General features: G+C 36.1%; 1 protein-coding gene across 3 annotated transcripts in view; it reads left to right on the forward strand.

Moving 5' to 3' along the window:
* Positions 1-26,753, forward strand: part of b3gat1.S (beta-1,3-glucuronyltransferase 1 S homeolog) — a 54,492-nt gene that overhangs the window by 13,859 nt on the left and 13,880 nt on the right. The window contains exons 2-5 of one of the 3 annotated variants that reach the window (XM_018227683.2): positions 18,946-19,080; positions 19,193-19,339; positions 20,820-21,328; positions 25,240-25,536. In XM_018227683.2, coding sequence (XP_018083172.1) covers positions 19,228-19,339; positions 20,820-21,328; positions 25,240-25,536 — 918 coding nt within the window. In that variant the 5' untranslated portion in view covers positions 18,946-19,080; positions 19,193-19,227. The remainder of the gene's footprint in view (positions 1-18,945; positions 19,081-19,192; positions 19,340-20,819; positions 21,329-25,239; positions 25,537-26,753) is intronic. The other 2 variants (XM_041571280.1, XM_041571281.1) reach the window with 2 other exon arrangements.

A 26,753-nucleotide genomic window follows, 5' to 3' on the forward strand; every position in this document is an offset into this window, starting at 1 on the left:
CTTATCCCAATTTAAGAAGCCCGGGATCAAAACTTGAGAAGAAGAGACACGTTGGGAAGTTGAAATGGCATGACCCAAACAGGACTCCCCAGACCTGTTTAGGTTCTGCCATTTCCCGGCCTCTTGGGACAGGTTGTGAAAGTGCCATTTGTCACCAAAATATAAACATAACCAATTAGCCCGCCTACAACCCTTCTCTTCAGGAGACAGAAGGGTAGTATCCAATTGCATGGGCTCCTCAGATGGCATAAGGGCAGAAAGAAGGGGTTTAGGTGCCATATCAGGAGAATTACTAGAAGGAGCGACCAATGCCAAATCCTCTTGGCGTCTCTCCCTATGCCTCCTATCTGGACGGCAAGGTGCATGAAGGAGTCTAGGGAGGATTACTTTCTTAGAACGCACATCGGCCCACAGGAAGGAAGACACGGCAGGAGTCTCCACTAGCCCACCAGGGTAAGTCCTTACAGCCGGAAAGCTCTATAAATTAATGAAAAGATAAAAGAGTATACGGAAGATACCGGAGCTGTCGAACATAGCGCCCCTGAGCTCCACTGCGCTATTCTGCATATATGGGTCAGTGTTTCTGGTAGGGACACTTATACTAATAGAACACCATGCGGGGAGGAAGCAGGGAGAGGGGGCCAGTGGAGGGTGGTGAAAGGGAGATTTTAGCTGTAGAGGGTTTACTTCTCCTTTAAGTACTAAAAGCCATCCTTTGGCTTGTATTATTCTGTGTTCATACACAAACCAAGGGCAAACATACATACTAGATTAATTTATCCATTGAATGAACAGTACCCTGTCTAGTACTAGTAGTTCATTTTGTGTGATCTCTGAGGGAGCACACAGACCACAACAACATGGTGAATCAAGGTGAAATATGTAAAAGGGCAATGCTTCTTGATCTGTATATGTGCCAATTTAGTAAGACTCTTTATTAGACACTTTATATCATTTGGTTGAATACTGAAGATACAGTTTTCCTTTAATAAAACCAAGATTTTATTGATGCCAAAAAAGATGCAACTGTATGTATCCTAATGAACATAATTCAAAACAGGGTTGGTTAATTTTGAAATAAATTCATGAATAAAGGTGAAAAAACATGCTGTTTATCTAAGGTACGTGGGTAATTTTTTTGCATAGCATATTATACCTATTATCAGCTAAAACAGTACTAAAAAATTTACCCAAAAATAGAGGTTAATAGAAATTCTCTGTTCGTTTGTATCTCTTTTTCCTTAGATCCATAGTTTTTTTACCATTTATTGTTATTAGTAATTATTTTTTTATAGTCAGCAGTGTAGACTTTGTTCTGGCAGAAAGAAATTGATAGCCATTTGGTATAATAATTCTCTTGTTAATTCAAGATATTGACTTTTTACAGCTAAGGCAGACAAATGTGTATGATGCAGTCAGGAGAGCATGAAATGTACATGCATTATTTTGTGAGAGGGAACCAGATATTTATGCCTCTTACAATACAAGAAAACAATATGAGAAATAACTTGGGGATTCCTAATGAGATTGGACTAGAATAAATAGTTGTGTACATGAAGTTAGGTAGTAAGGGTTACCTAGTTTTGCAAGAATCGAATATAGAGGAGATTAAGTAAATGTAAATATTCTTTTATTTTAAAGAAGAGGACATTGTTGCTGTTTTATTATTTCACCTTCTAGGGCTTTTAAACATGATATATATATATATATATATATATATATATATATATATATATATATATATATATATATATATATATATATATATATATATATATATATATATATATATAATTTATTCATTTTAACTAATGTTTAATTTTATTGTTCTGTGAACAGTCTGACCTGCAAAGATGCCCATGTTGTGCTTTACTGTGTGTTCTTATTAAATAGAAACATTCTACATACTAGAGCATAACATGAAGATATGCTGTGATTATACAGATGCAAGATACACTTAATGGGTGTAAGTGAATGCCAACTGTGTTGAACTGTATAAATATAACCCCTTCACTGCCAGATAAGAGTTCAGATACGGTAAATATTACAGACATTCTGGAAAAAGGCCTCAAAGTAATTTGAAACATGTTCTAAGAAATTGTGAATTAATGAGGAATAGATACAAATATTAAAAATGTAGTATAGGTATGGAACATGTTATCCAAAAATGCTTCTAGATAAATGATCGCCTTACCTTATATCAATTAAAAGATCATTTAAACATTAAATAAACCCAATAACATTGTTTTGCCTCTAATAAAGATCAAAGATTAATAAAGATTAATAAAGTTCTGTTTTATTAGTACAGAGAAAACAGAAATCATTTTTTAAAATTAGAATTATTTGTGACGGTATTCCTGTAATACAGAGCTGTTTTTATTAGCCCAGCATAACATTATAGTTTTGAACAATCACATTTTCCATTTGAGGTAGCAAGTGATCAGAAAGCCATGAATGGCAAAGCCAAAGGATGGCATTTACATGTACATCCTCCAATATTTCTCCTCAGCTACTGCTCTGATATCGCACTAAGGCTTATGATCATCACCTTCCATTTTAACAGAGCAACCTCATTCTGCCCGCAGTCTCTGACTTTCATACTTTCTTCTCCAGCCTGCATGCCATTAACTGCGCAGTACATATTTTCTGCAATTACTTTCCCTTACCAGTTAGCCACTTATGTTTCTTGACTTAAACAATCCGTCCATCTTATACACTTCCATTATTTTCCTCCATGAAGTTAAATAATACTAGCTTCACAAACCCCCCAGTACTGCAACACTATGAAAAAAATCCTCTTAGTGAAATTTACAGTATCTTTGAGAAATAGTCCTGTTTTTACATTTCAGATGGACCCAATCCAGAGATATCTGAATTTTAAAGGGGGGGGGGGCTGTTTCAAATGATTATACCAGTTAACCTGTTTCATAAGGTCTACCGTTTTCTAAACATGGTTACTTTGCGCATTGGTAGTCTCTACTGAGTACTTTAGGAGAGAAGTTGGAAATTTGTCAAAGTATTCATAAGTGTAAGGAATGAGTAGTGGATACGTAAAGTTTGCTATCAAACTGCTTTATTCACTACATTAAAGGAAAACTATACCCCCAAAATGAATACTTCAGAAACAGATCAAATTAAGTGGCATATTAAATAATCTTATCAAATTCAAATTTTCAATTTTTTTTATGGTCAAAACTGTCATATTCAACTATGGTATTATCCAAACTTGATTAGAGTTTTTTAAAAAAATTCTAATTCGATTTTCAAAATTTATCATACTCTGGCCCTAAAACCTGCCGAATTACTGTATAAGTCAGTGGGAGAGGTGCAACTTGGAGTTGTTTGTAGCATTCCTGACATTTCAGTTTTTTTCAGAGAAAAAATTTGAATCAAGTTTGGTAAAATTTGATTCGAGTTTTCAAATCGGTAAAATTTGTCCGAGTTTAAGATATTTGACTATTTTCTTAACCCCCCAGTTGAATTTCAAATATATTCGAATTTAAGGGAGTTTAAAAAACTCTCATGAATTTGACCGTTGATAAATGTGAGTCTCAATGTACAATGTTATCAAAAGTCTGTTTCAAACACACTAAATGGATATTCTTGCAAGTTTCTATTTGTGATTTTTCACCAGAATTTTTGTTTTAATTTTCTTAGTTTCAAAAATGTCATTCTTTGTGATTAATCTGTCAACTAATATATAGATTGATTATTTGACATTTAATTCCATTTAAAATACTGTAAGTATGCATTACTTTTTGTGATATTTGGGTAATTCATTTTTAAATATGCTACAATACATCTACAGATTTGTCAATGGCTGTTAAGAAAATCCAAATTGGGACTTTGCAAACAAACTGGTTTACATGCAAATATATTTATATGTATTGTTGCTTCACCAAACAAATGAAATATATTTATTTACAATTTTTTAACGAGACCTTTCAATGATGCATGCTTTCCTACATGTGGAGACCCAATTGTATGTGTGTGGTTTTTAAACCATGAAAAAAACATGTATTTAAAAAAAAAATACCTATCTTATTTATTAAAGGGCAAGACTACCCCAAAATAAAAATTTGCCTAATAAAAGAAAACCTTATTTCTAAGCAACTTTCCAAACTTCACACGATAGTCAGTGAGTGTATGGCGGGAGATGAGCCAAGCGATGTCGGCAGAAAACTTGGATATTGTTCAGCTCTACGTTCAGGACTGGAAAAATTTGAAAATTTTGATTGGGCGCCTTTGAAGACACCCGAACGCCGGCCACTAGTAGTGCTGAATAGTCAGATACAGGTAGAATTCTATTGTTTCTGCTTGTATATCTGACGATCCAGCTGTATCATGTTTGTATTGAAAACTAACGGTCTGTCCTGCGACCACTGTCGCATCTACAGCCACCTTTAGTTCCCCATTAAAGGCAGGTCTGTTGTTTAGAATTATGTTTTCTTTTATTAGGGAAATTTTTATTTTGCGGTTGACTTGTCTTTAAAGGATCCTAAAATAAAAAGCATGAACAAATAAAAACAGAAAACATATCCGAATAATAATCCAAAAACCTAAAAATCCTTGTTTTTCTAACAGTTTTCATGCAATTACAAGTGGAAAAAACCCCCAAAACCTCTAAAAACTCAAAGCAGAAACATTTTACAATTGATAAAGAACAAGTCCCATTGACTTCTACAAGTAGTTTTTACAAACATTTTCATTAAAAAATACAATTTGGCAAAACAAAAAAAATTCAAACATTAGTAAATTGGCCCCTTAGTATATACAGTTAGGTTCATAAATATTTGGACAGAGACAACTTTTTTCTAATTTTGGTTCTGTACATTACCACAATGAATTTTAAATGAAACAACTCAGACGCAGTTGCTCTTTAATTCAGTGGGTTGAACAAAAAGATTGCATAAAAATGTGAGGGGCTCAAAAGCAATTGGACAATTTATTCAAAGGCTATTTCATGCACAGGTGTGGGCAATTCCTTTATTATGTCATTATCAATGAAGCAGATAAAAGCCCTGGAGTTGAATTGAGGGGGGTACTTGTATGTGAAAGATTTTGATATGCTGTCAAAGGAGCTCTCCATGCAGGTGAAACAAGCTGCAGAAAACCCCATCTGAGAAATTGCTACAATATTAGGAGTGGCAAAATCTAAAGTTTGATACATCCTGAGAAAGAAAGAAAGCACTCAGCAACGCAAAAAGACCTGGACGTCCATGGAAGACAGTGGTGGATGATAGCAGAATCATTTCCACGGTGAAGAGAAACAACACTCTCCAGAAGGTAGGTGTATCGATATCCAAGTCTACCATAAAGAGAAGACTGCATGAAAGTAAATACAGAGGTTGCACTGCAAGGTACAAGCCACTCAAAAGCATCTAGAATAGAAAGGCTAGATGGGACTTTCCTAAAAAGCATCTAAAAAAGCCAGCACAGTTCTGGAAAACATTCTTTGGACAGATGAAACCAAGAACAACCTCTACCAGAATGGCAAGAAAAAAGTATGGAGAAGGCGTGGAACAGCTCATGATCCAAAGTATACCACATCATCTATAAAACATGGCGGGGGCAGTGTGATGGCTTGGACGTGCATGGCTGCCAGTGGCAGTGTGACACTAGTGTTTATGTTTATTGATGATGTGACACAGGACAGAGGCAGCCAAATAAAGCTAAATTGAGCATGCATTTCACTTGTTGACTAAACTTCGGACAGAAAGGCCCACAAACAAACAGCAACTGAAAGCCGCTGCAGTAAAGGCCTGGCAGAGCATTAAAAAGAAGGAAACCCAGAATCTGGTGATTTCCATGAGTTCAAGACTTCAGACTGTCATTGCCAGCAAAGTATTAGAAATTAACATTTTATTTTCAGTTTTTTAATTTGTCCAATTACTTTTGAGCCCCTGAAATTAAGTGATTGTGTTTAAAAAAAAGTCTTCAGTTCTTCGCATTTTTATGCAATCTTTTGTTCAACCCACTGAATTAAAGCGGAAAGTCTGCAGTTCAACTGCATCTGAGTTGTTTCATTTAAAATTCATTGTGGTAATGTACAGAACCAAAATTAGAAAAAAAAGTTGTCTCTGTCCAAATATTTATTGGCCTAACTGTGTGATTAATCCGTCCGTTTTTTTTTGCCGCCGGCGAATTTTTTCGGTTTTGCCTGCGGCAAATTGGAGCGGGAATTCACCGCAAATTCACGCCTGGCGAATAAATTCGTCCATCACTAATAGTAAACCATATGCTTCACTTGGAGCTACAGAACTACAGAGCATGCTTCACTCTTTGTAATGGAAAGAGACGGTTCTGTGCAATTGCTTAGTGAGCTCTCCTGACTTCTCAAGGGACAGTATAACCCTAAAAACACTTTGCTAAAAAATTAGCACAATAAATATAACTTGTGTTGAACATACATTCTGACTACTCATTACTAATTTTTATTTTTTTTAAAAAAGCCTTCTGGAGAAGGCTGGTCTATTTTCACTGACTTTACCCATACTCTTCCTTTATTAACAGAGCAATTTGAGTTGTATACAAACAAACCACCTCTCCTTGTCTAAGCAATAGCCTTTGAGCAGCTTATTATCAGAGGCTATTCAGTGGACCCTTAATTAGTTGTATCAGATCCTCCATTCTCTGCACTTTCCTCTGACACAGCAGGAAGGAGATTCCAGTCCCAAAGAGCTTTCGACCAGTTGTTTCTGCAATTTTTGATTAAAGATTACTTTAATCTCATATGTAAAACAATAATTGAATAAACAGAAACATATGGGTAACATGTGAAATTTTGGTTACCCATATTTAGATTACATGGAGTCGGTTTCATTGACATGAGCATAATGCAAAAATGCTAAATAAAAGGAAACTTTTGAAGCTTGTGAAGCTTTTTTTTGTTACACTAGTCAAAGAAGAGATTATAAAATGTTTACACATTCTCATTTAAACTGGATATTCAAAAAAATCTGACATTACTTCCATACAGTTTATTGATTTTTTTTTAATGGATGTTGGATGCTTATCAACCCCCAGTGTTTTAATGAGCACTGCCCTGATGGCATTTATCTTCACATTACAGTGCACAGTATCTCCCTGCTAATTAGATCTACTGTAGGTTACTTTGTTAATGAGTTTTTAATGTGTAATATCTTGACATCCACGCCTGGATGTTCATTTATGTGATGGAACTTTTTTGGCAACTTTGAGCATAAAGCTTACAATGGAAATTAAGTACAAATCAACTGCACAAGAATCCAAAGAGATTTTTTATGTATGAAATGGAGCTTCCGTGTCATTGGTAACATTTTTATCTACAGTTGCTATAATAGAACTAATAGTACCTTAAACATAGAGCCACTCTCCACTATATGCCCTTGTCAGGGGACTCTGTCATATTAATATTTCATACTAGGTTATAAATGCACATGTCAAAAGAGACTCCTGGAATTATTGAATTCAATGGCCTACATTGCCAGGGCTGAGAACAATGGTCATACATTATTTTTTGGATATTTTTCAATTTTGAATCTGTGTGGATCCTTAACATTAAATTAGATTAAATGACTCTGGAGAGAATAATTGGCTAATGTGGCTCTTTCTCTTCAGGTTCCTTAATGGTTTACCAGAATAAATAGTGTTTTTGTTTCTGGACATTTTCTTTTTCAACAGAAACAAAACATAATTGCTGTTTATTCTTGGGTATTCGAAAGAGTGACTTTTATTCTTGTTTTTTTTTCATGCTAGTTTGCACATAACAAAAGTTTCAGCTGTGAGGAGTATGTTTTACAGAACCCTAGTTACTCTTATGTTAGCATATTGCAGCAGTTCTCTGGTTGCTTCTTATTTGGTGCGTAAGGAGTTCCAGTGGAATGGAGTCCTGTTTAACACTGCATTGACCAGACAGTAAGTACAAGGCTCCCTTGCATGCTTCAAGTAGCAGTGTCTGTGCTATATAAATAAAGGACAGCAAAAAGATATTTGTGCCTCTAGTACGCGTGTGCGCCCTTGTGCGATGGGGTGGAGGTGCAGGTTGTGCTGGGATGGGGATAGAGGGGGCTCTAGAGGCTGGAGTGAACAGATGCCTAATAAAACAGCCAGAATCCAACTTCCTGCTTTTCAGCTCTATAACTCTGAATTAGTCAGCTATTTGAAGGGGGGCCACATGGTACATTTCTGTTCAGTGAGTTTACAATTGATCCTCAGCATTCAGCTCAGATTCAAAAGCAACAAATATGACCCATGTGACCCCCCCCTCAAGTCTCTGATTGGTTACTGCCTGGTAACCACGGTAACCAGTCAGTGTAAACCAAGAGAGCTGAAAAGCAGGAAGTAGTGTTCTGACTGACTTGTTATACATCAAATCACTCCAGCCTTTATACATTACATTTTTGGCTAACTAACTATATTAGAAACATTTTTTGAATTTGCACAGCCTATCTAATTACCCAGTTTTTATTTTTACACTGAAAAATTCCTTTAAATCTGATTTGGTTATTTTCAGTGCTTATTAGGAGTCTGACTCCAACTCCAGATACCCAAAATTGCTTCCAACTCTGTGTCATTGATGCATTTTCTCTGCCAATGGAGAAAAAACACTGATGCTGCCTACTATTGTCAATGTGACCTGCCTGTCACTGAACATAGTGGACAAATTTTATCCTTAAAGCACTCGTGTCTAAGTGGAATATGCCCAATGTATAAAGTAATCGGCAGATTGCATTCATAAAAAGTAAAACCCATAGAGCAGAGCAAACCCGTAGTGTGATTGTGTAAAATAATTGTAATAAAATCAAGGTAAAATTGTACTGACAAATATGTCAGACAATAAAATCATCTCAGAATTCTACCATCTCTGGTTCTGTATTGCTTTTAAGGCTGCAGGTCCTTGTATGGTCTTTATGACTGGTCCATTAAGAAGATGATATAAACCAACTTGTTTCATCAGTTACAGTGACAGGTTCACATAATTGTGCAAATGCAGCTCTCATGTCTGCATTTCAGGGATCTGTGTTTTTCGAAGCTTGAACGTCTTTAAATTATGTGAGATCTTTGTTAATGGTTTTCCTAACACACTTGAGAGTTGCTTGCATTCTCTTAAAAAACAAAGATTAGATCGGTGTTTTAGAGGTTGTGGGTATACACAGAAGTGCATTATAAAATAAAGGACCAACAATACCATCTTAATATTCAATCACTTTGAACTATTTGGGTGGGTGACATTCATCTTGCACCTGATGCATGTTTCTGTGGGTTTACTGAAAAATCCTTTTAGTATGACATGTATGAGAAGATGTGGTTTCAGATTTTTATATGTATATACAGTATGTATAAGTTTATTTAAATAATGTCACACGGCCCTGCCTAGTAGAGCTTACAATCTAGGTTGAAAAGATAAATTACATGGGCTTTTTTGATAGTTGTCTTTTAAAACCATATACCGTTCATACATTAATAACAGCAGAATTATATTTACTTAATAATTGCATCCCATTGTTTCCTAGAAGTCATCTTGTTGGTTATGCTGCTTAAAGGGATGTTGAGAGTTCTAAACAAATAAAGTACATACACACACAATCAAAGGATAGGGTGAGTTTTTAAAAGTGGATGTTGTTAGCAGCAATTTAAAGTAGATTAGGGGTGCTTTCCAAAATATCTGATCAAATTAAAATAAAAAAGGTTGTGACTTTACGGGAGAAGGAACTGCCAACCGTTATAGAATCAAATATTAACACATGATACAGATATAGAAGGCAATCATTTTAGGTTTTTTTTCATGAAATTATTTTCTTTTTCTCTGTAATAATAAAACAGTATGTTGTACTTGATTTTAACTAAGCTGCATAAATTTATATTTGCAGCATGTTTAAATGATCTTATTAGGAAACTTAGTCCCAAGCATTCTGGGTAATAAATCCTATACCTGTATTAAATTTTAAATCATATCGCATTTTATCTTCCATCATGCCATTCTATTCAAATAGATAAAAACAACATTTTCATTGAAACATATGTTGTGGTTTGCTATGCCTCGATGTGTCACAGGGGGCACGTGATGTCAAAACAAACGTTGTTAAATCCATACTATGAGTTGTCTCTAAATACAATGCTGAAATACTGTATCAATAAGGGAAAATAAAGACCATTACTATAATTTAGATATTTTCATTTTGAGCAATATTGTTAATGTAAAAAATAGCTCAAAAACTATTTTAGACCAGCAAAAATACATTTTCATTGATTTTATAGTTATTTCTTACACCATTTATGTATGCAAATGTACCCTTTGGCCCCTGTATAACAATGGCAAGACAATAAAACATAAGGTAATGCTTTAAATGAAGCATTAAAGCTATTCCCCTGGGGTGATTTTCCTAATGCTAAGCTATTGATGTTGCTTTCAAGCTGATTTATACTGTCTGAGACATGTAAGTCACGTAGAAGTCATGCATTCTGGGTCACTGTTTTGTCCTGAAACTGTCTATAAAGCATTCAATATGAAAAGAAGCATAATTTTTAGTTTGACCTGAAACAAGATGTGTTGTGTCCTAAATCTAAACCAGCCTTCCTCTTATTTTAGTAAATGTCTCTAAGCCAGACAAATGTACAACAAATAATGGAGCATGTATATTTGAAAGTTAATATTCTAACACAATATTTTAAAGAATCATGAAATATATAAAGAAAAATACAAACATTTAGATGCTATGTTAGTCCTTGAAAATGCAAGTTGCTTGTAAAGCTGAAGATATTATATTTTAATAAAGCAACACAAAATAATGCACCTTCTTTGACACAAGCGCAGTTTAGTGAGTAATAGGCAAGTGAACCAATATATTTTGGATAGCTCAGTCACACTTTTTATTTAATAGTGCAGAACAAGATTATAAACAGCCTCACTCAGTCAAGCTATTATATGAGACAAAAGCAGATTACCTACAATTATGCATTTTTTTTACTATCTTATTCCATCTGCCCATTAGGACATTGAGTTGATAAATTAAATGTGTTATTCTGAGACCGAAATTTTATAGAAAGAACTCCATGCTCTAGGCTTCACACCTTGATATCATGCAACAGACAGTTAAAAGAGAACATTGACAGCTGCTGTGACCATACGTTATGTCAGGATATTCTTGGCCAAAAGTACAGAATTACAGTATGCCCAACAACTCAACAGCCAAAAGAACAGCTTGTCGGTGCTAGTGAAATATAGACTATAACAACCAGCACAGTAGATTCAGCTATAGGGTAGTACGGTAGCATGGTGCTTAGCACTGCTGCCTTTCAGCAATCCAAAAAACATACACAAAGATTAATAGATAACATAGACTGTAGAGTTACTAAATAACTGTAGTAGAGCATCCAGTCTTTCATCTTGTCTCTAAGATATTTACAATGTTTTAATGTTGAGTGTAGCACAACAAAAGACTACAAAGTATGCCATGAAAAGAGAGAATATATTTGGAAAGAGGTAAAAGTGAAATTAAAGGGATACTGTCATGGGAAAAAACATTTTTTTCAAAATGAATTAGTTAATAGTGCTGCTCCAGCAGAATTCTGCACTGAAATCCATTTCTCAAAAGAGCAAACAGATTTTTTTATATTCAATTTTGAAATCTGACATGGGGCTAGACATATTGTCAATTTCCCAGCTGCCCCAAGTCATGTGACTTGTGCTCTGATAAACTTCAATCACTCTTTACTGCTGTACTGCAAGTTGGAGTGATATCACCCCCTCCCTTTTCCCCCCAGTAGCCAAACAAAAGAACATTGGCAAGGTAACCAGATAGCAGCTCCCTAACAAAAGATAACAGCTGCCTGGTAGATCTAAGAACAACACTCAATAGTAAAAACCCATGTTCCACTGAGACACATTCAGTTACATTGAGAAGGAAAAACAGCAGCCTGCCAGAAAGCATGTCTCTCCTAAAGTGCAGGCACAAGTCACATGACCAGGGGCAGCTGGGAAATTGACAAAATGTCTAGCCCCATGTCAGCTTTCAAAATTGAATATAAAAAAATCTGTTTGCTCTTTTGAGAAATGGATTTCAGTGCAGAATTCTACTGGAGCAGCGCTATTAACTGATTCATTTTTTCCATGACAGTATCCCTTTAAGTGAAGTTGCATTAATAGCCACAAACATTTCAATTGGCCTTCATTAAATTATTTGCTTTTATCTTGCTTTCCAATTGGAGTCACTGACCCAGGCAGCCAAAAGACTGCTACTCATGGAAGCTACAGTTTTAATGTTATTGCTACTTTTTATTAATTCCTTTTATGTATATTCCAGTCTCTCATTCAAATCTCTGCCAGGTTGCAACGGTTAATTGAACCCTAGCAACAAGATAACAGGCCTGCTGAATATAAAGCTAAATAAAAAAAAAAACACATAAAAGGCAAATTGTTTGAATATATTAAAGTTTATTTAATGGTGAGCTACTACTTTAATGCTGCCTTGGTGAATAAATGTATTGATTTCTGTCAAAAACATCTCTGGGTAAATCCAAATTTTTGAACACTAGTGTACATGGGACAGGAGAAAATGGCTTCTCCCCACCTATTCACTTATTTCCATCCTTATGGGTGTGTGGAACTGGTTTTAGTTTTATACATTGCTTTATTAATACAGAGATACTGTATAAGGGGTATTAAACAAATGCAGGTGCAATGTGCAAAGTTAAATTTCAAGCACAAACCACTATGTTTTCTTACCCATAATGGTGCATTTTCTCTTGTAATTACAGTGGTTTAACTAGGGTGCAGGCCCAGACACCCCCCAGACTCATGAATGGCCACACACGTAAACACCTTTAAAGATCAATGGCAGCCCCCAGTAGTTATAGCTCTGTATCTGAGTTGTGGCCACCACAACTGCACCTAATGCATCACAAGTGCAATTCGTATTTTGATGCAAATCAGAAGCAAGTTCAATCTAGAATTTTCATTGCAGCGTTGCATCCTTGTGTGCAATAAGGTGTTTTCCTCTGATTCAATGGCCTAATGACACTTTGCACTGCCTACCCCAGAATTATTCAGTGTCTAGGTGGTAATAGCTCCAGGGTTTACAAACATCAATAGACGCAGTTTCACGCCATTTACCCGGCAGGATAGGAGCATTGGCAACCACAGGAGTAATTTACAAAGGAACCAAAAAGTGTGGATGCTCTAAAATGGACTAAATGGAGAGTGGCTAATGATATAATTAGTTAAGGTACTTGTGTCCAAACATACGTCTTCACCTTCACATAGTTGTCAATACATCCACTCAGAATTATGTGAATTATGTGAGAAGAGCTGCATTGTGGATAAAAAGCATGGTGATTTGCATCTGAAATTGCATTTTGCACACTGCAAGTGTGGAAGTGCAAAAGCAGGTCAATATGTGCTCTATTTAGTCTATTTTAGAGCTCCCACACTTATTACCCTATGGTCTCTGAGAGTGAAACCAAACCATCAAACCTTTACATTGAAGGATTAATGGTATTTGTATCTGTAAACAACTTCATATAAAATTGGATTTAAAGAAGACAGCGTTTTAGCATTAGCTTTTAAGGTTAACTTGCTGCTTTCATAAATAATACATGTTCCAAAGGAATGGTTAAAAATGTTGTTGAATAAAGATAATACAGAGACAAAAACACATATTGATTTCACTTCAGAGACAAGAACTGTAAGGAACAAAAGCAAATGGCTAGTTGGGGTGCTACAATAAAATTTGGCAACATATTTGTGCATATGTCTATTTTTATTGATACATAAAGAAATATTTCTGTGTAATTAATATTTGTGAACATGTAATATCTTCAAAAATGTCCTGAATATAAAAGTCACATAAAATGCTAGAGGAAACCATGTATACTTCCCTTTTAGCATGTGATCATTTTATCCTTTTAAGCTACCAGGAGGCTGGACTTCAATTTAGTGGTAATGTCAATGTATGATACATATTTGAAGTATATTTACTGAAGTACATTTGTTGCAGTGTAATTTATCTGTAAAGTGTGAAGAAGCTTCTTAAAGAGTTTGTTCACCTTCCAAACACTTTTTACAGTTGAGAAATAAATACTTTTTTTCAGTTGCTTTCCATCTTTTATTTTTGAACTTTTTTTTCCCAAAGTTTAAAGGCGAATGTTCCTGTCTCTGGTGTTTCAGTCTGCCAGCTCAGTAATCCAGGTTATCTGAACTGCTACAATTTGCTACATGTATCAATTTAAAACAGTTATAGAGTTGGTGACCCCCTGCCCAGAGCTGCTTTAGAAAGTCATTGGTGAGCTTATTTTTATCAAAAAATTAATTTGTGAGGTTTTTTCTAATGCGAATAAACTCACAATTTAGGAAAACTTGAATGTCAGCCTTACTGATGAAAAAATCTAATAAAATCATGAAAAAAATGTTTTTTTGTTTATAGGCTTAAAAAATCAAATCTTTAAAATCTTAATTTTAAAAAGGTAAAGCTTGAAAACTCAATTTAAAAAATGGCTTGAATTTAACCTAGGACAACTACCATGGACTATTACATAAACTTGCCAGCTTTTAGATGCTGATTTTTACATCAGTTTAATAAATACCAGACATTTGAGTTGTTGAAAATATAATTCAAACTTTTTATGCAAAGTGAGGCAACTTTGGGCGACTATAGAAAACGCATCGCCGTGTGTGCATTAGCGCAGGCGACTTTTCATTGTAGCCTATGGGGAAAAACCCTGAGGCAGTTCGGGGAGATAGTCGATCAAAAGACGAGGCGATCCACATACAAGCACCCTCCCCCCCTCAAATCAACTCCAGGGCTATTATCTACTACATTGATAATGACATAACAAAGGAATTGCCCACACCTGCCCATGAAATAGCTTTGAATCAATGGTCCAATTACTTTTGAGTCCCTGAAATGATGTGATTGTGTTAAAAAAGGCTTTAGTTCCTCACATTTTTATGCAATCTTTTTGTTCAATGTAAAATGAGGGATATGGGGAGCACTACTTACACTCTTCAGGTGTTGTTGGATACGGTGGTGCTATTCTTTAGATGCATGGCCATGTCAACACTTAGCAATATATTCGCAGGAAAGGCAAGCACTACACCTCTTCTTGCTGTGCAATAAATCCTTTATTTTAAGCCAATTTTGCCATTTCAAGTGCCGAACAACGTTTCGGGGGGTTTGCACCTCCCTTCGTCAGGTTACATAAGTGAGCCAAATTAGTCCTTAAATTCACCTCAACACCCAACCCCTATGACATCATTCATGTGGGTGTGTCCAATCCAATTATTGTCCATTTAAAGTCCACATATATTTGTATATACATTGCATAGAGTTATAGTTCAGTCACATACTGCTCACATGGTGAAAAATTTTATAAAAAGCTACACATTACCAACTGGGTAAATTATCATTACTCGTACATGTATATATTCCTAGCTGGTTATCTGTGAATAAAGTTAAAAGTATTAGATCATTGTTTCAAAATCAAATGCATTGTTACTCTTTGCATATTACAGAAAGCAACTTAAATGTCACTGTTCATTAAGACCACATGGATACACTGTTTACAACCTCAAAATCCAATAATTCTCTCTTTGCAACAGTAATTTTTGTTTTTTATTATGATTCGCTGCCTCCACTGTTTCCAAAACTTGCCACCTAATCTGGCTGACAGTATGTCTCTGTTCATAGAAATGTTTTGTTAATATTGTCTCCTTTTTGTATCTTTTTCCTTCTACTATTTCTCTTTTTTGTTCTTGTTCCGGTTTGTAATTTGTAATTGTACTCTTGTGTTCATTGAGTCTAATTTTAATTTTCGTTGATGTTTGCCCCACTAATTCAAGGCCACAAGGGCATTTGAGGCAATACACAACATTTTCTGTTTAGTGAGTTTTAGTGAGTCACACACACACACACACACAAATAAATCAAGAACTGTATATTAACATCACCGGGGAATGCAATAAACAGAGTCTTGAAAGCCTCATTTGTGAGAAATATGTGTACATTGGTTGTGTGTATAAAAGGTCAGTTCTGGATAATGTAACAGAGTTAATGTAAGCTCTTGCAGTGACAATTTTAATATGTATATATTTTTCTAGCGATAATAAGAACTGTAAAAGTTTCTCAACTTATCTGTATAGAATGTAACTTGATCATCAACCCAAAACATTTTCTGACATACAGTTATTCGTTGGCAATGTGAGAACCAAGCCATACACTTAAAACCTCACAGAAATAGAGTTTCAGATTTGCCCAAATAGCTTAATGTTTACTACATGTGATTTGCAATTGTTAACTGTATTTTCCTTGTATCTTCCAGTTTAATTGCCCAACAGTAGGGATGTAGCGAACTGCCGATTTGGTGTTCGCGAACGCCGTTCGCGAACACCGGCAAAAAATGCGAACGTTCGCGAACTTCGAACACCGCTAAAATCGTTCGATTCGAACGATCGAAGGATTTTAATCGTTCGATCGAAGGATTTTCATTCGAATCGAACGATCGAAGCCATTCGATCGAATGCTTTTCATTGGATCGAATGCTTACAATCGTTCGAACGAATGGAAATCGTTCGATTTTTAGCGGTCGAAGGAATTCGAATGGTCGAACGATCGAACCCGAACTCAAACTGCGAACGTTCCCGAACGTTCCCAAACGTTTGCGAACATTCGGCGGACGCGAACGGTCGAAGTTCGCGCGAACTAGTTCGCGGGCGAACAGTTCGCTACATCCCTACCCAACAGTAACAGTATAATGATATACTGATATTGTATCTTTAGTTCACTGCCAAATTGTCCTGTACATCTATATGCTACCCTTCAAAGAGGAGCAGTGAGTCCCTCTTTTGTACTACCTCCACGCTCACCTTTTCAGAATCGGAGGGGGTCCAAGGGGGTCCACATCACTAATACAGAGAGATCAGTTGCATTCTCTGCACTAGAAGAGCTGAATTTCCAGTTTGATAAAATTACCTGGAGCAGATTTTTAACGCCCTTGTAACTTGTAGGGCACTGCCATCTGAGGTGAGTTTCTCAACTCACCTAATTGCAGCAGCACTCCTGCCTTCGGATCATCAGTCCTGTTGTCTAACACTATTAACTTCATATACATAGGATTTAACACAAACTCCCTTACCTTATAGTTTCAATGAAGCTATCATATCCTCTTTAAAGTTTGATCACAGATTCATGGTTACAATATATACAGTCTGCTGATTGTAGCTAATTTAATGTGGTAAATGTGCACCTGAATATGTTTTGCACATGTGCCTAAAATGAGACTAAAGAAAGTTTGGAGCTGCCGAGGAACTTCTTGATGTGTGTTTGTTATTCAGTTTTACACTCATTTTATTCGGTCTTACCTTTTTGTTTTATGCTTGTTGTTGGTCCTGCTTGGTCTGCTTACATTTGCCTGAGATGATGCGAGGAGGATCTAAATATTAGTATTTGCATTGTATCGCCTATTAAGAACAAATCATTTTGGCCCTACCAATCCTCATATTAATAGTATTAACATCATATCAACATTAATCATTTTATTTTTTTCAGCATGGACTGTGTGCATAATCATACATATACATGTTTATGGACTTTTCAATTAGTGCCCCTGTCATTGTTCTGATCTCATTGAAAGCATTGTTCTATCAGACATGGAGAATGTATAGTACAATAGAGAAGTCAATAAGCTCACTAAACGTCCTCCTATGTCAACAGATCCACAACCACCTCTTGGTGTTTTTGTAAGTGTAGTGTTTAGGTACTGGTTTCTTTAGCCACTATGTATTGTCTAAGATTGATTCAAAGAGACCGGTGCTGATAGGTTTAATAATGGAAAAAGGAAAAGTTGTGAGAGCACTCCATGGCTTAATAAAAATTTACTAAAGTACATTGGAAGTGCTACTGATCTGGCCAAATTAACTACAGACATAGAAAAAAAGAAGTTTAATAATGGGAGACTACATTTGTGTTTAGATTTTTATATCATTAATAATTTTGCAATGAGCAACTGTCAATTTTTAAAACCAGGGCAAATTATTGTTTATGTTTATTATCCCCCTTTTTGTACAGCTCAGCTGAATATTCTGGCACATTTTTACAAATCACAAGCCAGAGTAAAAACCTCTGTAGGAGAAGTGATGCAGCTGTTTAGTGCTTGCAAATGTGTGCATATAATAAAAGAAAATATTCATAGGCATGGTGGAAAGATACAGGAAGAACACCTTTCAGACAAATACAATTCATTTGTGCATAAGAAACAATATATTTTGATGTCCACATCTGATTGGTAGATAATAAAGGTTTTGAAAATAAGATTTTCTGTTGTATGAGACAACTGAATATGGTGGGTGAGTAATAAAGGCTGTACTCTATAGTACATGCAGAAGGTTCTGGGCAGTAGCATTTCGTTGTCATGCTGTGCAATTTGTTATTATTACAGAACCTTGCAGTGGTTTTAGTTTCTTGGTATCAGGCCATCAGTGCAGTGTATCTGAATTCCATGACTTAAACCTGACTTTGTAGCATTAGTTGAAGACGTTGGTATTTAGCTCCAAGGTGATCCTAGCAGGACAACAGAATGGTGAAATAAGCAGCCCCAGAATGCTTTTTGAGATGTCTTTATTTTTAATGATTTTACCACGTTATTTGCTCTTGAGGAAAATGTTTTTATAAATAACATAGATAGAATGTAATATATAATATAACTATATAGTTGTAATAGAAGGATACACAGTGCTGCACATCCTGCCCCTTTCAGCTTACAATCAAAGTGATACAATTCATCAGCACAGAGAGACTAAGAGGAGCATTAAGCAATATAGTTTGAGATAACACCACATGAACAGAGTATTTATATGTACAAGAAACAATTTTTATGATTTTATGCTGTGTAAGAAGGGATGCTTTCATCAGTAGCATAAAAGCATCACTACTGCCATCTAGTGTTTAATGTTTTTTTTTTTTTTCCCCACAGGTTTCCCTCTCTCCAACACTTCATAAGGTCCTGGGAAGTGAGGGGCTTTGGCCCTGAAACTCTTTGACCTCCCTCTCCCTTCCGGGCAACTCCTGGGATCCCCAGCCTGCTGCAATGGGTGGGTTATAATCACTGGTAAGAGGTGATTGTGTGAGCTGTTCTGTGTCTCCTGCACCTCTTTGTCTGTATACTGATCTCTCTCCTGTCTGCTTTGCTGTTCTCTGTGCTATCGGGGTGCCCTCCTCAGGTAATGAGGAGCACTGGGGTCAGCCCACCCTGGAGATGCTGAAAAGAAGGGACATTCTGGCTATTGTGCTGATCGTTCTGCCCTGGACTTTACTCATCACAGTGTGGCACCACAGCACTCTGTCCCCGCTGCTCACTGCACACAAGGGTGAGGAGATTCTGCTTCCCCTACTCCCATCTGCATTCACAATCACATCATGCCACTGCCATTTATTTTATACCCCATCAGTCTGTGGTTCAATCCTATATCACTGACCACAACTTCAACCTTACTCATACTCACCAGCTTGCCCCGTATTTTATTTATGTTATTCAACCTACATATAGTAAGTGGACTAGGAGTATTGATGCATATTGTCAATAAGATAGAAGGAATAGGATATATCTTGTTTTATACATAAGGAAATTCAACAAGCATAACTTGTAAACTCAATATATAAACTAAAGAATAAGGCTAAGGATGTCAAAAAAGGGAAAAGAAACAATTGTATATTATTGTCCTTGAAATAAATAAAATGAAAAAATACAGGAAAAGTCCTTTGTTAGCTATGACTCGATAACCACTTACATTATCCATTCATCTTTTTGTTTTGCTTACAAGTCACTGTGCTGCATATTAACATACTATTGCTTCCAAGCCCATTTAAGTTTTTCTGTTTTGGAACCATTATAACTACAATTATGCCGAATAATCATAAACAACTTATTCACTGATTTGCCCTTCTGAACATTAAAGTTTGGCATTTCTTTCTCCATGCTCAGCCTAATATTTTCCCCTTATCTCTATTTCTGCAAAATATTGTAGCCACCAGCCTCTTCTTTATTGCAGGGTTTTGGCTTTAGAGTCTGTTCAATTCAAGCAATACTTCTATTCACTAGCAAACACGTACACATACTAAAAAGGGCAAGGGGCGGGTTTATCAGTGGAAGGATAATGATTGTTAGGTACCCCCATGTGATTTAACAGAAAAATAATACTTTGTACTTGTCATTTTTCCCAAATTGTATTAAATCGTAGTGAAGTGTCAGGAATTAGACTGATTGAATGCTGTTCATGTAAAAATACCAAAGAAGCCAAAGGAAGTCAATAGAAGGCTAACTTAAATAGTTTAATTAAAAAACAATTACATTTTTAGTTTATATAGACAATTAAATGCGGCTGTTGCAGTGGGAACTGTACAGTATATTATTTCATTGATTAAAGACATGGGTCAGTTTAACAATTCATGCAGAAGAATCCACTGCGAATGAATCCTGCAGTGATTGGTAGAGGAATTGCATGACTCTCTGGCATGTTAATGGAATAGTATTATATGGCTGATAGTGTCACAAATGTAGTTTGCTCAGCTGCAAACTCTTTGTTCTGGGTGAAACTGAAAAAACACTTTTGAGTAAATTACAGCAAATATAATTAGACAGTTAGCGTAGCTTTTTATAACAGTTTGATACGAGTAATTATAAAAATAGCCATTAGAAAATAAAATCATCCTAGTACATATTAGCAGTGTAGAATGAACAGTGAAATGTTCATCTGTCTCTGTGCCTTTTCATAAAAAGTAACTTCCATGGTTATAAGAATGGTATTTCTCACATTAGGTATGACTCTGACTCTGCTTTATTCATTACAGAAGACGGGAGTGAGAGTCGGAGGGATGTGAGCCAAGGCTCTGATTCCAGGGAATATTGTTCCTCTGATCAGGATATTGTGGAGGTTGTGAGGACAGAATATGTGTATACACGGCCCCCACCATGGATGGGGAACCTGCCTATTATCCATGTCATTACCCCAACATACAGCAGACCAGTGCAGAAAGCCGAGCTGACACGCCTATCAAACACCTTACTGCATGTACCCAACCTGCACTGGATCCTGGTGGAGGATTCCCAAAGACGCACTCCTCTAGTCACCAGATTACTTCAGGATTCTGGCCTCAACTATACACATCTCAATGTAGAGACACCACGTAATTACAAACTAAGAGGTGATACACGTGACCCACGTATACCTCGTGGGACAATGCAAAGGAATCTAGCCCTGCGCTGGCTCAGGGAGACCTTTAATAGAAACAACAGCTTACCCGGGGTTGTTTATTTTGCTGATGATGATAACACATACAGCCTTGACTTGTTTGAGGAGGTGAGTATGGAGGTATAATTCTAACCTTTAACTACCCTAGCGATCAGTACTAATATCACTAGACAAGTCCTTGCAAATAAAATTTACCTGCTTCTATTTTTCACCTGGACTAGTGTACCAGATGAAAGGTTTTCATTAGATATTTTGTATCAAAAAATATACTGCCCAGTAACTTTAACATCATTGCCTGATACAAACCAAATTCAGGATGATACCAGCTGAGGTGAAACTTGTTTGCTGTATTCGTCTTTCATTACATGCTTTATTTATGTCTTCAAGGTTTCTCCAAGGCTGCACCCCACCTGTGGAATTCAGTTTGGCTTTCTTGTAGTTATTTAACACTCCTTCAAAACATCTTCTCATAAAACTGTATTGCCTACCCCCAAAGCCATTCTAAATTGTACTTTTCTTTATTCCAGCTCTTCTACCATTTTCTTCTTTCTGTTATTTAATATTAATATTTTGAGCTTTTTGTAACTGCTTGATACTTCATAAACAGTTGTTTGCTGAACTATGCTGTACATTGTTGAAAGTTTGAGGTGTCTTTATGGAGCATATACATACCATTTATAAATGGTTGCCATGTTTTAAACAAGAGTACAATGCTGTCCAACTGGTGGCCCACGACCCCCCCCCCCGTATGGCCTTTCAACATTACATCAAGCTAGATGTTTGATGCTGTTGTTTGGTTTATTTATTATATAATGTATAGAGCAGTTCCTTGCAAAAAGGTGTACAGCATCATATAGTTTAATCACTCTCTGGACCATGTTAGAATACCACACCGACACGCTTGTGTGGTTCCCACATGAAAGTGTCTTCCTGCTGTGTCTGCTAAACTTGTATGCTCTTTAAAGGGTATCAGTACTGAGATTAAGGTGATATCTTTATTGGCTAACCAACATGATAATCACAGCAAGCTTTCAGAATATTTCTGTTCCTTCTTCAAAGCTGTTTACCTTTGCTTCATATCAAAAGTTCTACCCTATAACGTGTTTCCAATATTCATCTGAAAATGCTCTCTGGCTGTTGGGAGTCAACAATCCCTGCAACTAAAAACAAACCATTTGTGAATTTTATCCTAATTCTTAATTTTTGATTATCTTCCTTTTCAGATCCTCTACAATTCATCTTCCATTTTAACTTCCAAACTGCTGTTTGTTTGCTAGGGTCATCATGTAGCAAAAAGAGTAACCACCTTGGAATTTGACAGTTTAAGCAGAAACAATTAGCTGTAAAGCAGTGTTCTTCATGTTATTTTATGATTCAAATGTAGCACAACAACATCATTCGCCTATAAAATATACATGAAGCTCCATATATGGCAAATATTGAGTACAATATCATCATAATTCATCCTCTTTCATTGATCCCATATATCCTCAAGTTTTAGAAATAGTTTTCAAGGAAAAAATATAAAACTTTTGATGACGCACATGGCACATGTTGCTCATGTGACATGCCTTTAACTGTAATCTCGCCAAAATGACACACTGTGTATAATTGTTTTAATTATTGAGAAGGCATTTTGGCTGCTTTTTTGAATGAGGGAATTTTACAGATGTCATACTGACATACAGCAAGCCAACATAAATATGGGGCCTTATGTTAACAATATAATGGATTAAAACATTTATTAGTGGTTCAAATCCTTAGGTTCTGAGAACTACTGGGAAGCCTATTGGTGATGCCCATACTGAATTGGACTATAAACACAAAAACGCTAAAATAAAATTAAAACAAAATTCTATAGCTTTAGGTCTATCATAATTTTATAAATTACATACATTAATAACAATAGCTGGCCAGCCTACTCACTGTATATAAAACAGTCATCAGTATTTACATTAGCGATTTATATTCATTAATAACAGTAGAATAATTTTACAGAGAGGGCCCTACTCGGAACAGCTTACACCCTAAAGGGTTAGGGAACATTTGAAACATAAGGGATATGAAAAGAATTTGAGGTTTATGATATGTTAAACAGAGAGTATTTGGAAGGAAGAGGGGTGAAATAGCTCATGGCAAAGAGCTCTATAAACAGGCAGAACCCTGAAAGAAGAATTGCTGTCTGGATTGAGACCAAGCTATGAGAAGAGAAAAGAGGAGATAGTCAGAAGCAGAGCAAGGTTGCATGAAAGAGTTTATTTTGAGATCAGAACTGAGCTATAGGGAGGGTCTTCTGGGTTAAGGGCTTTCTATGTGAATATTAGTCTTTTGAATTGGATTCAAGAGCCGATTGGGAGCCGATAATGGGATATGCATAGCGTAGTAGCTGGTTGATGAGATGAATGAGTCTAGAACCAGCTTTTAGAACAGACTGGATTTGTAAAAGGTGATATGTTGGAAAACCTGCAAGAATAAGTTGCAGTAGTCAAGGGGGAAATAATAAGAGACTGAATAAGTATTTTAGTTGTATCTGAGCAGAGGTAAGGGCAATGTTTCATAGATGAATATGACAAGATTCCTAGGCATATACCTCTGTCTATGTGGTTTATTGAATGGTAATGTTATTGACTGTGTGTGAAATCTGAGGTACGGGGGAATATATTGGAGGAAATATGATGAATTATTTTTTAAAGAGATTCTGTTTTAGGTGACTTGAAGGAGGAAGGAGAAAGGTCAGGAATAGACAGATACAGTTGGGTTTCATCAGCATAAATGGGGTTCTAAAGTCCAAATTACCTTGCCTTAATGAATAAATTTGCCTAGAGACGTTTTACAGAGTGGGAACAGCAGAGGGCCTTAGACAGAGCCTTGTGGAACATCAACAGAGGTATAGAAATTGGTAGTGTTATAAAAAGAAAAGATAAGATACAGAAAGATAAGATTTCAAGCAATAAAAATCAGTCCAGTCACAAATACCTGCTGTCTAGAGGAGTGGTTGGGTGAAGGCTGCAAAGAGATCAAGAAGAATGAGTAGGGAATAGTGACCTTTAGACTGCCAGGAGAGGATGAGAAGCCAGATCACAGGGGGTCTAGAATGGATTTGTGAGTAAGATGCTGGACTAGGCAGCTGTAAACAAGAATCACCAACAATCCAACAAGTATGGAAACTGAACTGGATCTTCTGAGGTACCAAGTTCAGCTAGTAAGCCAAGCAGTAGTCAAATGCTGGGTCAAATGCATTATGATTTCTGTATGTGTGGTTGGAGAGAGATGGTTGTAATAGAATAGTTGAAAATGTTATCTGAAAGGAAAGTAATTGATGGTCTGATATTGGAAAAGGGTAGTTAGTGAGGTTGGAATGTTGGCAAGAATGGCAGCATTTAATACCAAGAGCATGACCCTCATTGGTGAGTCAGTTTACAGAGAGAGGCCAAATGAAGTTGTTCTATGCAGTCCTTTTAATTTTTCAATAAATGTATATACATTTCCATCTCATGATCTAAACCCTATATTTCTTTTGGAAACTGTTTTATTTACCTTTGAAAAGGAGTTTATTTTCAAACAGGCTAGGAAGAGTAATACTCTTGAGCAGGCATTTTCAGAATATCTTGTTTTTTGTGTTACTACCAGTGTACATCATTTGGAAATTATTGCTCGTTAAAGCACTATTTTGGTTCACTGGATACTTCGAGATTTGTCATCTGGAATGGTTAACCCATTCTTCACAAAGGCACTTCAGAGGGGTGATCATTGTCAGCAGAATAGCCCATAGAAGTGGGTTTCTGCCAGTATTGATGGTAATTATCTGCTTATACTGGCTGCTAGATATCTCATGCAATATGGACCATTAACAAATTTCTCTCCTTCCACATTGTAAATGACACTGCAACACAGCATGGGAACTGTTGACCTGCTAACATTGATAAACCTGTTGGGATGTACAGTTACATTGATTGAATTGAAGAGCTAACTGGCCAAAAGAATATTGTCTTAATTCTAATCAAATGTTTTGTCTCTAGATGAGAAATACACGGAAGGTATCAGTGTGGCCTGTGGCTTTTGTAGGAGGTCTGCGATATGAATCTCCAAAAGTTAATGCTGCTGGAAAAGTTTTTGGATGGAAGACTGTGTTTGACCCACATAGACCATTCGCCATAGACATGGCTGGCTTTGCTATTAATCTTCGGCTCATCCTTCAGCGGCCACAAGCTTATTTTAAATTACGCGGGGTTAAAGGAGGTTATCAAGAAAGCAGCCTGTTGAGAGAGCTGGTGACTCTAAATGACCTGGAACCCAAAGCTGACAATTGCACTAAGGTATGAATAACCAGACGATCATCGGAACCCAATCCAAAAATGGATATACAGAAATCTGTTTGGGGTGTTGCAGAGGGAAGAATGAGTCTTCATCCATTATCTCTGTTGAGTAGGAGCTAATATTGACTATGAGCTGCAGTGAATGCTCTTTTCAGCCCAGTCTACTTTCAGAGTAACATGACCTGTATTGTAAAGTCTTTGGGGAATTTTTACAAAAGTGAAAATTATTTGCTAAAAAACACTAGGGGAATAACACCATAAAGGAATGAGGCATGAAGGAAATGACAATAATGAGATGCTAAAGCAGTTGCTGTATCTTTGTAAAGGTTGTTTGCCTCAGGACCTGGCAAAATTTCTTATGGCAGCAAAGATATTGGTGCTTCTGATAAATTGATATATTTTCAAAGTTAGTACACTAACATTTGTTGTATTTACATTTTAACAAGCTGTAAAGTGGTGAAGCCATTTTTAATCTTGGGGCAAAGTTTATTAAATCTGACATTAGGAAATATGTTCCTGAGTAAAGGCACATTTCAGCATTAATGGGGAACATTCTGTACTGCCTCACTTTGTTTAATGGCATTAGCTAAAAGAGTTTAATTATTCAATTTAATTTTTTGGTAGTTAATCTTTAAACTAAGCTACTTTCAAATACATTTTCATTTTCAGTGCAGTTTTGGTCTCCAATGCTCAAAAAGGATATTTCTGAAACAGAGAAAGTCCAAAGAAGAGCAACTAAGCTGGTTAAAGGGGTTGTTCGCCTTCCAAACAGTTTTTTCTGTTTAATTGTGTTCAGATTATTATTATTAACATGTATTTCTATAGTGCCAACATATTTTGCAGCAAGTTGTTCACCAGAAATTTTTGATATTTTTCCAATAATATGTTTAAAGTTGAAAGTTCCTGCCTTTGGTTTTTCAGTCTGGCAGTTCAGCAATCCATGTGCAGAGTCTGAACTGTTACAAATTGCTGCAGTAGTTGATATATTTCTCAGCAGCATCTGTGGAATATTAGCAACTATTGTATCTATCAGCTGCCTTTAATGAAACTCAAGGATTTAGTTCAACAGGTCCAAAGATAAGCAATATATCCACTAAATGCATACATTTACAACACTTTTTCAGAGTGAGGGACTCCCCCCCTCCTAGAGTTGCTTAAAAAGACATAAGAATACTAGAAAAACAGTAAAGAGAAAAAGGAAAGTAAATGAAAAACAG

This window comes from Xenopus laevis, chromosome 7S (genome assembly GCF_017654675.1).
Source record: "Xenopus laevis strain J_2021 chromosome 7S, Xenopus_laevis_v10.1, whole genome shotgun sequence".
NCBI lineage: Eukaryota > Metazoa > Chordata > Amphibia > Anura > Pipidae > Xenopus > Xenopus laevis.